Genomic DNA, 14,167 nt, shown 5'->3' on the forward strand with positions numbered 1-14,167 from the left:
CAAGCAAATTTTTGCAGATGGCTACAAGAATTCATACATTGATACTTCTGCTTTGTTCACAAATATTTTGGGTCAGCAACAATGATTCTTAGGTGTGCGCAGGACTATGCAAAAGTAAAAATAAAAAGATTGTAATTTTATAAATGTAAATGATGTAGGGTATAAAGAGTAGTAATGAGATTTGAATTACGACAAAACATAGCATTATCTTAATTTTTTATGATACATAGTGGAGAAATTTGAGTTAGCAATCATATACCAAGAGCAAAAAATGTGTCATACAACCAAACAATAAAATATGAGAGTTCTGTCTATACCTGTGTATGGATACACTCTGTATGCAGTCACTAGAGTTCTGTCTATACCTGTGTATGGATACACTCTGTATGCAGTCACTAGAGTTCTGTCTATACCTGTGTATGGATATACTCTGTATGCAGTCACTAGAGTTCTGTCTATACCTGTGTATGGATACACTCTGTATGCAGTCACTAGAGTTCTGTCTATACCTGTGTATGGATACACTCTGTATGCAGTCACTAGAGTTCTGTCTATACCTGTGTATGGATACACTCTGTATGCAGTCACTAGTATACTGAATGTTATACATATTGACTGTCAACAAAGACCGCTAATGAAGTTGAGACAAGTTTGCATTCTTCAATGTTGGTCCTTTATTTCTATGATAAATAATACAAAACTAAATTTTGAAATATTTACATTAGCTGTGCTGTACACATAAACATAATGATGTTAAAATCTCGGTCTTTATCAAAGACTCCTTTGTTACAAAATTACCGTTCTTTTTCTACCTTAAAAATTTGACATTTGTCCATAAAAATTATTGACAATTACGCCCATAATATCAGTGTTCAAAGCAATGGTGCACCTATATTTGTTCTGAATTTCAGTAAGTACTTTTAACATATACCTATGTTATGTAAAATTATCTTTACATCAGAAAAGTTTGCAGTAGTATAGTAGAGCAACCTGTTGCTAGGAATTTTGGTTTTGAAAGAACAATATCCATTATTTTGGTGAAGTTTTCAGAAATTATGACCTTTTTGTAATTTAGAGTCACTTGTTATGCTGCCAAATGAATGAAGACATTGTCAGTAGTTGACCTGTGTACATTGGAGAACGACAAGAATCTCCAGTCAATAGAATCAACAAAAATACTGCAAACTCCACCAGTAATACAGATTTTGTGTTCTTTTAAAACATAAATTATTCATAATGATTTTTCAAAAGTTAGAGACAATTTCTCATTAAAAATGACAACATTGAAACAATTTACAGTTCACTTAGCTGTAGTAACATAACTGTTCAGTTTAGAACAAAGTAAAATACTTGTTTCAGATTTAAAATTCTGCACATTAACATCAAGGCAAGTAGTACATGGATAAAAGTTGTAAAGATAAGATAGCTGTAAAATGTCTGAATATCTCACCATGTCTTTAAATTATTTTGTTTTTCCACAGATTTACAAAATATGTTCTGTTCATTTAATTTCCTCCAAAAGTATAGGAATTTAACGACAGAAAATTTAAGTCCTGGCAAAACTCCAGTTTTGCTACATGTCCTTGTATAGTCTTGATAATAGTGCAATAATAGGACATTTGCCTAACCTCTCCTCTCCTAAGTGTTTTAACCTTTCTTCCATCTTTGCTCAAAATTGAGTAGAATAATAAATGGATGATGAAATCAAACAATTCTGAACAATTCTGAAAAAGAATTAAAGCTCTGACATGAACATTAGTGATTGACGTAGATGAGGACGTGAAGCAAGGCAATTTCTGCCAATGCTTTTTCTGGGTCTAGAACTCAAAACATTTTCATTTTTGCCAAGTTGAATAGGATCTCAAGATCCAATTAGAGTAGTATTTATATGACATTTATATAACATTTATATAAATCTATTAAATTGCATTCAAACAACAATTTACTAACAGTTTTACACCAAATCTAGCACTGCTGGTAAAACAGCTACTGCTTGATTTTCTGACTAAATGGATTCATTTGTACAAAGCAAATTCATGTTTGTAAGTATCATTATCATTGGACAATATTCATTGGCATAAAAACACCAACTGTCTAAGTGATACATGTCCTTCAATTAATCAAGACAACTTACATGGTATGGGGCAAAATTTAAAAAGCAATTTTTGAAATTATTATCTAGTGACGTAGAATATTTTGAAAAAAACGTTGGAAGTAAGTAGGTTTATTTTGACATTCCTCTTATCTTTAAATGATTTGGTTAAGTATTATATACAAGTTGCTAATATTTACAAAATGTACAATAATTACTGTTGAAGGTGAACTCTAAGTCTTTGGTCTAACTAGGATAATATGAAAACCATGAAATATATTTCATGTTCTATACAGAAATGCAGATATCTTGGGGTAAAAATGTCAACATGTTTCCTGTAAGAAATAAAATTCATAAAATCTGTACGAGAGGTGTAACTCTTGAGCACCTATTTGCTGTGTTTTGGGTTTTTCCATTCAGCTCAAGGTGACAGTGGTGCTGTATTTTGGATAGTTCTGTTCAGCTGAAGACGGCAACGTTGCTCCAATTACTGATAATTACTGGGAAAATTGTACATAGCAATGGTTCATATAAACTAGATTCTGGTTGGATAAACTCCAATATCAGTTCCTAGAATTGGAAGCAGAACAAAACCCCATACTGAAAACCACTGTATTTTGTTTTGTGTGTGTGTTATCATGTTATAGGAAATGGGTTCCAAGAAAAGAATATGTGAGTTCAGTTATGTTCTTGCATTTCATCTTTGATTTTTATTTTCTTGGAGTTCTTCCTGTTGATTTTCCTTTGCCATATGCTCCTTTGGCTCCTGCTTTTCCACGCCCTGCTCCTTGCTTGGCCTTGGACTCTTGAGCTGGAAAATATCCATGAACAATAATGCTATGAATACTGCAACTAGTCCTAGAATAGACCCGTCATATTAAGCCCAACAGTCTGGAACAACGCCCAATACACTTAGTACACTCGATAAAAACATGCAAAAATCCTGTGTCTGAAAAGGTTCAAATATTGAGAAACTATTTTACTAAGATAGAATGCGCCTCTGGCACAGATATTTGGATTCTCAATATTTTCAATTCTTTTCTAATCTACCACTTGTTGGGGCTCATTATAAAGCTCTTGGAGTAAGAAAAATGTCACCATTTTAGTTTTTCGAAAATTCAAAATCACATTTTTCTTCCTTGGAGTTAAATAAAGGAATAGTGGCCATTTTGAATTTCATATATTGGTAAATGTTAGGTAATTTGTTTCTCTAGTACCAAATTTTGCACTGTCACCCCGTATTTTTATTCTTGATTTGGTAAGAGAATGGTTGAAAGTTTCATTGAGGAAAGTTTGAGCAAAAGTTTGTCTTTCACTTTCGAGGCACATGCCACCTTATACAGTTTCTCTTCATTTTAAATTGCAATGTTTTCTCTCAAATCAGAAATCGCACTCATCTGTGCAGATAAAAGCAGTGCTAAATCAAACTCTGAAGCTTTCCTGGTGTTTGACTCAGAGTAGCAACTTGTGCAACACCTATAACCTCTGGATGACCTTTGACTTGGAATAGCAACCCATATAACCTATAGATGACCTTTTAGGATATTTCATGGCAGATTTTGTGAAAACTTTGACAGTTTTATTTTTGAACTCACCTCTTTTCAATGCAGGCTCACGTCTTGGATTGTTTTTACATCCATCTCTTCCCATCAGGTGTTTTTTCCATCCTTCTTCACCTGGTGCGATGTTCAAATGACACATAGGACATCTATTGGCTTGGTCCTTTGGTTTTGCAACTGCAATTGAATACAGACCAAATCTTAAACTATGCAGGCTATATATACATTAATTATTGTGTAACACCCTCCCTAATGTCAGTAGTACCTTTGATCAGTCATGGTGACTGTTTACACCCTCCCTAATGTCAGTAGTACCTTTGATCAGTCATGGTGACTGTGTAACACCCTCCCCAATGTCAGTAGTACCTTTGATCAGTCATGGTGACTGTGTAACACCCTCCCTAATGTCAGTAGTACCTTTGATCAGTCATGGTGACTGTGTAACACCCTCCCCAATGTCAGTAGTACCTTTGATCAGTCATGGTGACTGTGTAACACCCTCCCCAATGTCAGTAGTACCTTTGATCAGTCATGGTGACTGTGTAACACCCTCCCTAATGTCAGTAGTACCTTTGATCAGTCATGGTGACTGTGTAACACCCTCCCCAATGTCAGTTGTACATTTGATAAGTCATGGTGACTGTTTACACCCTCCCCAATGTCAGTTTTACCTTTGATCAGGCATGGTGACTGTATAACACCCTCCCCAATGTCAGTAGTACCTTCGATCAGTCATGGTGACTGTGTAACACCCTCCCCAATGTCAGTAGTACCTTTGATCAGTCATGGTGACTGTTTACATGGCAATGTCAGTAGTACCTTTGATCAGTCATGGTGACTGTGTAACACCCTCCCCAATGTCAGTAGTACCTTTGATCAGTCATGGTGACTGTGTAACACCCTCCCCAATGTCAGTAGTACCTTTGATCAGTCATGGTGACTGTGTAACACCCTCCCCAATGTCAGTAGTACCTTCGATCAGTCATGGTGACTGTGTAACACCCTCCCCAATGTCAGTAGTACCTTTGATCAGTCATGGTGACTGTTTACATGGCAATGTCAGTAGTACCTTTGATCAGTCATGGTGACTGTTTACACCCTCCCCAATGTCAGTAGTACCTTTGATCAGTCATGGTGACTGTGTAACACCCTCCCCAATGTCAGTAGTACCTTTGATCAGTCATGGTGACTGTGTAACACCCTCCCCAATGTCAGTAGTACCTTTGATCAGTCATGGTGACTGTTTACATGGCAATGTCAGTAGTACCTTTGATCAGTCATGGTGACTGTTTACATGGCAATGTCAGTAGTACCTTTGATCAGTCATGGTGACTGTTTACATGGCAATGTCAGTAGTACCTTTGATCAGTCATGGTGACTGTTTACATGGCAATGTCAGTAGTACCTTTGATCAGTCATGGTGACTGTGTAACACCCTCCCCAATGTCAGTAGTACCTTTGATCAGTCATGGTGACTGTGTAACACCCTCCCCAATGTCAGTAGTACCTTTGATCAGTCATGGTGACTGTGTAACACCCTCCCCAATGTCAGTAGTACCTTTGATCAGTCATGGTGACTGTTTACATGGCAATGTCAGTAGTACCTTTGATCAGTCATGGTGACTGTTTACATGGCAATGTCAGTAGTACCTTTGATCAGTCATGGTGACTGTTTACATGGCAATGTCAGTAGTACCTTTGATCAGTCATGGTGACTGTTTACATGGCAATGTCAGTAGTACCTTTGATCAGTCATGGTGACTGTTTACACCCTCCCCAATGTCAGTAGTACATGTACCTTTGATCAGTCATGGTGACCGTGTAAGACCCTCCCCAATGTCAGTAGTACCTTTGATCAGTCATGGTGACTGTTTATATGGATAAAGGAAAACTACTGCCACACAATATGGAAACCAGAGAAAGGCAACATAGGGACATCTGAAACACTGGTCTACATTTCTCTTATACTAGAACTAATTATTGGCTGAAAATACCTTTATTGGATACAAACATACCCTAAAACCCTATGTGACATTGGGTGATTTAGCAATGTTATACAATTGCCTGTATCTAAAGTGTACCAGACAGTATACTCCCAAGTGTCTGTTTTTGATGGATCAATATACAGTCCGTTGATCAGTGCCACTACTGTGGCAGATTCAGGAACAAGTTCTCAAAGCAATTACACAAGTGTGAAAACATTTAGATAAATTTCGCTGTCCAATCTCACCTGTTTCTCACTGTAAAGTGGTTGTGACCTTTGCAAAATGTACAAAACTATACTTTTTTTGTCAGATATTTTCATGAAAAACCATTCATGTCCTGTCATTTCTGTTGTGTAGTAGTACGTTAGCTCACTTGCTCATCCCTGTAACAGCCAACTTATCACTTTCATTACCATTGTCCTGTGTATCAAGTCAATCCACCCTCCTGCTGACAATGGAGACGTACCAAACTTTGGTGGTGAGGAGTTTAGGGAAACCTTTAACCCTTAACACCATGGTTTGACCCTAATGAAACTGGGGTGTAAAGATTTCACAATGATAAATTACAAGACCAATAATTCCCTGTTGACTTGATAGCTTACCTGCACAAGACTTTTCTTGTACATGTTTGTCAAGGATGGATTTTTCAATAGCTTCATGGCAGCGCGGACATTTGCCAAATTGACTCCTCTTTTCACATTCTGTCAGCAGATGGTCTGTCAAACCAGAAATCTCAACAACCTACAAAATGTACCACAATCATGGAATGACAAATAATGAAATAAAAGGAGAATACAAAAGGCAGTAACATACAAATAATGATTAAATTGATGTTATACTCAAACAAGTCATCGTTGATGACACAGTCCCCACTTGTTAATCGGTACTTTGATTACAGGTCCTCAAAGAGGTCCTCTTCATTAGGTCTGTGATAAAAATACTTTTGAATGAATTCGCTTGATACATGTCTGAGTTATGGTTCAGGACATGAAAAAAATCATAACAAAATGGTCGCACAGCGGCCATATTGGATCGCATCACAAAACAAATTGATGTGCATAGCTATGACATTGGTCGATGTCCTTGTACCAACTTTGAATAAAATTGGTCAAAACATGCGGATATGCCTGAGAAATGGCTCTGTACAGTACATGAAAAAATCGTAATAAAATGGCCGCCTGGCGGCCATATTGGATCGTATCACAAAACAGATTGACGTGCATATGTATGACATAGGTCAATGTCCTTGTACCAACTTTGAATAAAATCGGTTGAGATATGCCTGAGTTATGGCTCTGTACATGAAAAATCGTAATAAAATGGCCGCACAGCGGCCATATTGGATCGTATCACAAAACAAATTGCCGTGCACAGCTATGACATTTGTCAATAAGCTTGTACCAACTTTGAATAAAATCGGTTGAAACGTGCCTGAGTTATGGCTCTGTACATGAAAAAATCGTAATAAAATGGCCGCCTGGCGGCCATATTGGATCGTATCACAAAACAAATTGATGTGCATATCTATGACATTGGTCAATGTCCTTGTACCAACTCTGAATAAAATCCGTCGAAACATGCCTGAGTAATGGCTCTGTACATGAAAAAATCGTAATAAATGGCCGCCTGGTGGCCATATTGGATCGTATCACAAAACAAATTGACGTGCATCTGTATGACATTGGTCAATGTCCTTGTACCAACTTTGAATAAAATCGGTTGGAACATGCCTGAGTTATGGCTCTGTACATGAAAAAATCGTAATAAAATGGCCGCCTGGCGGCCATATTGGATCGTATCACAAAACAAATTGACGTGCATCTGTATGCCATATGAAGTAATCCTTCTATCAAGTTTGAATGAAATCGCTCCAGGCATCTCAGAGATATCTGCGTGAACGGACGGACGCACGGACGGACGGACGGACGCACGCACGCACGGACGCACGCACGGACATGACCAAACCTATAAGTCCCCCCGGACGGTGTCCGTGGGGACTTATAATAATAGTTTATAATTACAAGTAGGATACATGACATTACAGTACCCTCATAAAACACAACAGCTCAAAGATGTTATCAGACAGTGGACACCCATATGCAGGGTTCACACACTCAAGTCACTTAAAAATTCAAGGACCTTTTTCAGCAATTTCCAAGGACTTTGTGATATCCAAAACAACATTTTCCAGGTATCATGTTTACAATGCTGGCATTTAATTTTCAGATTATAATATTACATATCATTTTTACAATATTAAGACTGATAATTTTGTGATTTTGGAAAATCGTGAGTTGCCTATCATTGTCCAGGACTTTCAAGGACTCAATTTCAAGGACTTTTCCAGGACTTTCCATCAGGCTTTGTAGATCAAAGACTTTCAAGGAATTTTTAAGGAGTGTACAGACCCTGCATATGAGAAATTGAGATGTGATCTGAGACACATATTAAACACAACAGCACCCATCCAGGACACCACAGCATAGCTGAGAGATCTGGCACACATTATTAGACACAACAGCACCCGTACAGGACAATAGCACCAAAAAAAGACACAATAGCACAGATATGAGATCTAGCAGCACTATGACACACAACAGCATCCACACAGGACACCCCAGAGATGAATTTGACACACACATAAGACACAACAGCACACACACAGGACAGGACACCTAAGAGATGAAATCTGACACACATATGAGACACAGCAGTACACACACACACGACCTGGCAGCACACTGATATGATCTAATGAACACACAAGATATATGATAGCACACACAGAACGCAACATTATGGATGCAAACTCACCTGTTTGCAATAAGCACACCTCTTCAACATTGGACAGTGTTTCCAGTAATGAAGATCCAACCCCTCCTCTGTGAAGTCATCATTCTTTTCATTGCAAAATATACACATCTTATCAGTGTCTTCTCCAAATTCAGAAGCATCAGCAATACTGGAAGCTTTTGTAGATTTCACTTTGCTTAGCTGCCTTGCATTCCTTGTGGGACTACTTGCTCCATCTGTTAACAGAAACGAAACTTGAATCTCACTGATTTGGTTCAGTTTTGTCAATTTATATCATTTGTAATGATATTAATGGTCCCTGTGGAATAGCTATCAGGTAAATATAATAACAGACACAGCACCACACATACACATGTACAGTCAATTTTGTAACTTATGTCTGCTACGTTAGACTTAATGATACCGTACTTACAGCACCACATATACAGATGTACAGTCAATTTTGACCACGGCATCAGACAGACTGACAAGTTATAGATGACAACAACATACATTGATTACATTTCCATTAGCTGTTACTTTTGAAAGTACTTTATGGTTATTTTTCTGACTGTAAAAATGCGTGACTACTTTTTCTTCCAAAATCATCTTGAAATACATGACAAGACGGCAGACGAATTACCTTTTCCTGAGACAACATTGATATGAATATTGATATCACCACTCTTAGATTCACTGTCATCGACATCTTTCTTGGGTTGTGTTGCTTGCTGAGCTGCCATATCTTTCAATTGCTGTAGTTCAGCTTGCAAAGCATCAATCTGTGCCTTCTTCTTCTCTTGGTCTGCTTTCTGGGCTGCCTTTTGTTGACTCTGAAAATTAAATGACAAAAGTAATCGCAAACAGGTAATTTATGATTGAGACTCACATAACTAGAAGACTGGATTTTATACTGTGGCTCTGAGTAAGGTTATTCATTGGAAATATTGCTGTACTAAAGTTTGATCTGTGTTTAACTTAGGACTGAAATGTAGTTGGCAAACACTTTTCATGATCTGTCTAGATAGCAATGATGAAAATGAAAAGATTAAGGCAAGATTAAATGTTATAACATGGGGTAGATCCACTAATGTGTGTCCAAGGCCCAATGTTATAACATGGGGTAGATCCACTGATGTGTGTCCAAGGCCCAATGTTATAACATGGGGTAGATCCACTAATGTGTGTCCAAGGCCCTATGTCATAACATCGGGTAGATCCACTGATGTGTGTCCAAGGCCCAATGTCATAACATGGGGTAGATCCACTGATGTGTGTCTAAGGCCTAATGTTGTAACATGGGGTAGATCCACTGTGTGTGTCCAAGGCCTAATGTTATAACATGGGGTAGATCCACTGATGTGTGTCCAAGGCCTAATGTTGTAACATGGGGTAGATCCACTGAGTGTGTCCAAAGCCTAATGTTATAACATGGGTAGATCCACAGATGTGTGTCCAAGGCCAAATGTTATAACATGGGGTAGATCCACTGATGTGTGTCCAAGGCCCAATGTTATAACATGGGGTAGATCCACTGATGTGTGTCCAAGGCCTAATGTTATAACATTGGGTAGATCCACTGATGTGTGTCCAAGGCCTAATGTTATAACATGGGGTAGATCCAGTGATGTGTGTCCAAGGCCTAATGTTATAACATGGGGTAGATCCACTGATGTGTGTCTAAGGCCCAATGTTCTAACATGGGGTAGATCCACTGATGTGTGTCCAAGGCCTAATGTTATAACATGGGGTAGATCCACTGATGTGTGTCCAAGGCCCAATGTTATAACATGGGGTAGATCCACTGATGTGTGTCCAAGGCCCAATGTTGTAACATGGGGTATATTACTGATGTGTGTCCAAGGCCTAATGTTATAACATGGGGTAGATCCGCTGTGTGTGTCCAAGGCCTAATGTTGTAACATGGGGTAGATCCACTGATGTGTGTCTAAGGCCAAATGTTATAACATGGGGTAGATCCACTGATGTGTGTCCAAGGCCTAATGTTGTAACATGGGGTAGATCCACTGATGTGTGTCCAAGGCCTAATGTTATAACATGGGGTAGATCCACTGATGTGTGTCTAAGGCCCAATGTTATAACATGGGGTAGATCCACTGATGTGTGTCCAAGGCCTAATGTTGTAACATGGGGTAGATCCACTGTGTGTGTCCAAGGCCTAATGTTATAACATGGGGTAGATCCACTGATGTGTGTCCAAGGCCTAATGTTGTAACATGGGGTAGATCCACTGTGTGTGTCCAAGGCCTAATGTTATAACATGGGGTAGATCCACTGATGTGTGTCCAAGGCCAAATGTTATAACATGGGGTAGATCCACTGATGTGTGTCCAAGGCCCAATGTTATAACATGGGGTAGATCCACTGATGTGTGTCCAAGGCCTAATGTTATAACATTGGGTAGATCCACTGATGTGTGTCCAAGGCCTAATGTTATAACATGGGGTAGATCCACTGATGTGTGTCCAAGGCCTAATGTTATAACATGGGGTAGATCCACTGATGTGTGTCTAAGGCCCAATGTTATAACATGGGGTAGATCCACTGATGTGTGTCCAAGGCCTAATGTTATAACATGGGGTAGATCCACTGATGTGTGTCCAAGGCCCAATGTTATAACATGGGGTAGATCCACTGATGTGTGTCCAAGGCCCAATGTTGTAACATGGGGTATATCCACTGATGTGTGTCCAAGGCCTAATGTTATAACATGGGGTAGATCCGCTGTGTGTGTCCAAGGCCTAATGTTGTAACATGGGGTAGATCCACTGATGTGTGTCCAAGGCCCAATGTTATAACATGGGGTAGATCCACTGATGTGTGTCCAAGGCCTAATGTTGTAACATGGGGTAGATCCACTGATGTGTGTCCAAGGCCTAATGTTATAACATGGGGTAGATCCACTGATGTGTGTCCAAGGCCCAATGTCATAACATGGGGTAGATCCACTGATGTGTGTCCAAGGCCCAATGTTATAACATGGGGTAGATCCACTGATGTGTGTCCAAGGCCCAATGTTATAACATGGGGTAGATCCACTGATGTGTGTCCAAGGCCCAATGTTGTAACATGGGGTAGATCCACTGTGTGTGTCCAAGGCCTAATGTTATAACATGGGGTAGATCCACTGATGTGTGTCCAAGGCCCAATGGTATAACATGGGGTAGATCCACTGATGTGTGTCCAAGGCCCAATGGTATAACATGGGGTAGATCCACTGATGTATCTGTGGTCTTGTTCAGAAATGCATTTATGATAAACTGTGCCTCTGGAATACTTATTCTGACTCTCAAAATTTTACGATACTTTTTTGGAATACTGCTTGTGTTAGTTAACTTTGAAGCCCCTTTAGTAAATGAAGTTTTGAGTGAAAGTTAGAGTCTTTCTGTGTCAAGGTGCATACTACCCTTTAAGGTAAAGGGTAACAACTTATTTACGAAGGAGATAGGTATAGAACAGAGTCAACTGACCTTTAATTCTGCTTCTGATGGTTTGCCATCAATTCTGTCAAATTCCTGAAAGATCTGTTTATACAGAGTGTTTTTACGAGTTGCAGGTTCATCAGGAGGCAGATAATCCCTTACTTCATCTCCTTTCATACGATACAACTCAAGAATAATCCGCACAGCACCATCTCTAACTTCTCCAGCGGTATGTTCCAGAGCATTCACACAGAACTTCATCACATTTTCAACTGTCAAGCCACTGTCAACAAACAAGAAATGTATGTTGCTATGAACAAATATTTACAGTTTTAAAGTTTCTTGATATAAATTAATAAATTAACGAAACATTTAATATACGGCTTTGCAATACAAAACATGAGTTTGAGGAGCTGTAGATGTAAATGTTGAAGAACGACTGCAAGTGATGAGCAAAAAACCAGAAAAGTAAGGCTTAGCAAACTTTAAGAACAGACAGATAGATATCTTTATATTTTGGGAAACTTTTCTGAACTACTCTGCTGTACCAAATTCCACCCCTTCATGCCTTGTAAGGTAAAACGTGCCTCAGGGACAGATATTTGGACTCTAAAACTTTTCCAATTCTTTTCTGATCTACTATTTGTTGGGGCTCATTTTGAAGCCCTTTGAATAAGAAAAACTTTCTTAGTTTTTTTGAAAATCGAAAATTGTATTTTCCTCAGTAGAGTTACCACAGGGATGGCAGCCATTTTGAATTTCAAATATCTGTAAATCTTGAGTTATTTGTTTCTCTAGTACCACAATTTGCACGGTGACCCCAGATTTTTATTCTTGATTTTGACAGTGGATGGTTGAAAGATTCCTTGAGGAAAATTTGAGCAAAAGTCTTTCATGTTCACGGCAAATACTACCTTAAAAGTGCCGTTCACACACAGGCCATTAAAACGCCTGTAAAACGGCTCTGGTCCAATACTGGCATAAAAAGTTACATGTGGATGCTCCGAAGTGATTCTGAAACGTTTCAAATTTAAACGGTTTAGCCGGCCAGATCTGAGCCAGTGTAGGGAGTAACTCTATCCACAACTCACTGTATGGACGGACTGAGCTGCTTCAGAGCCATCTTAAACACCCTCAAATGACAGGTATTTGTAACATACACTGTAACAAATAACAACCAACATTCAATTCAATTTCCTTTCATCATGGCCATCGAATGAATAGAGCACTACATCTCGTGGCAAGAATTGGTCTGACAATGAGATCAGTCTGCTTATCTCAGTCTGGGCGGATGAAAGTATACAGAGAATGCTGAACGGAACCTGTAGAGACAGCCTCGTATACAAAAAATTTAAAACACCACAACAAAGACTTAATTTTGTGTTTGTGTGGACACAAGCAGACTCAAACTATTCATCCTCTGTGTTTGCAAATCACAAAGAGTGTCACAGAAACATTTCAAACTTTTTCCTGTCTGAACGTAGTATTTGACAATCAGCTTCAAAATCAAAAGTAGCTAAAAGATCAGTATGATATATAGCACTGTAACAATAAACCATCACAATCAGGTCAAGTCTGTAGAAATCACCATGTTCAATGAAATCTTAGTAAAACCAATTGGCAAAATCCATGTTTATGTTACTATACTTTAGCAGTCCTCAAATGCTATCTTTTATTGAAGTCATTATACTTGAATATATTGTGCCATTTAACCTTCTTCACCCTGGCCCCCTGGTGACCTATGACATCATGCGGACATTTTTGTCTGAGTCGGGTTCAAAGGGTTAACTACCTTGATATGATAAAGACAGAATAAACTGGCAGAAAATATTTTAAGTAACTGAACAACCCAAGTAACATTACAAGTAACCATCTTTCACAAAAACTTTGGATGTACAAAGTATGAATCAACTGACCTGTTTTTCTCAAGTCCAAGTTCATGCAACAGTTTTTCTACCACAGTGACCCTACTGACAGCCAGACGGGTTGACATGGCCAACTTGAAAGGTTGTACACAGGTGTGCGGGATGATGTGAAGTGGTCTCACCTCTTTAAATTCAGACATTTCAACTATAAACTTAATAGCAGCATCTCTGGGTCTTTGTGCCTGGAATAAAAAAACGGCATGATCCATGAAAGAGTTTCCAAGCTTTTCCAGGTGACAGACGTACATGTACACCATGGCATGCTTACATACATCAAAATATCTATGGGTAGGTGTACATTATACATTCATGTTGGCGTACATGTGCACATTCATTTGTTTTGCTACTTTGAATTTTATTGAATGTCTCT

General features: G+C 38.7%; 1 protein-coding gene across 2 annotated transcripts in view; it reads right to left on the reverse strand.

Annotated features, from left to right (window-relative positions):
* Nucleotides 1-650: 650 nt before the first annotated feature.
* Nucleotides 651-14,167, reverse strand: part of LOC139137717 (centrosomal protein of 104 kDa-like) — a 35,116-nt gene continuing 21,599 nt past the window's right edge. For both annotated transcript variants that reach the window (XM_070705964.1, XM_070705963.1), the window contains 7 exons: nucleotides 13,789-13,979; nucleotides 11,921-12,155; nucleotides 9,073-9,262; nucleotides 8,451-8,665; nucleotides 6,239-6,377; nucleotides 3,688-3,828; nucleotides 651-2,903 (listed from right to left, as the gene is read on the reverse strand). In XM_070705964.1, coding sequence (XP_070562065.1) covers nucleotides 2,803-2,903; nucleotides 3,688-3,828; nucleotides 6,239-6,377; nucleotides 8,451-8,665; nucleotides 9,073-9,262; nucleotides 11,921-12,155; nucleotides 13,789-13,979 — 1,212 coding nt within the window. In that variant the 3' untranslated portion in view covers nucleotides 651-2,802. The remainder of the gene's footprint in view (nucleotides 2,904-3,687; nucleotides 3,829-6,238; nucleotides 6,378-8,450; nucleotides 8,666-9,072; nucleotides 9,263-11,920; nucleotides 12,156-13,788; nucleotides 13,980-14,167) is intronic.

Source organism: Ptychodera flava, chromosome 7, assembly GCF_041260155.1.
Source record: "Ptychodera flava strain L36383 chromosome 7, AS_Pfla_20210202, whole genome shotgun sequence".
Lineage (NCBI taxonomy): Eukaryota > Metazoa > Hemichordata > Enteropneusta > Ptychoderidae > Ptychodera > Ptychodera flava.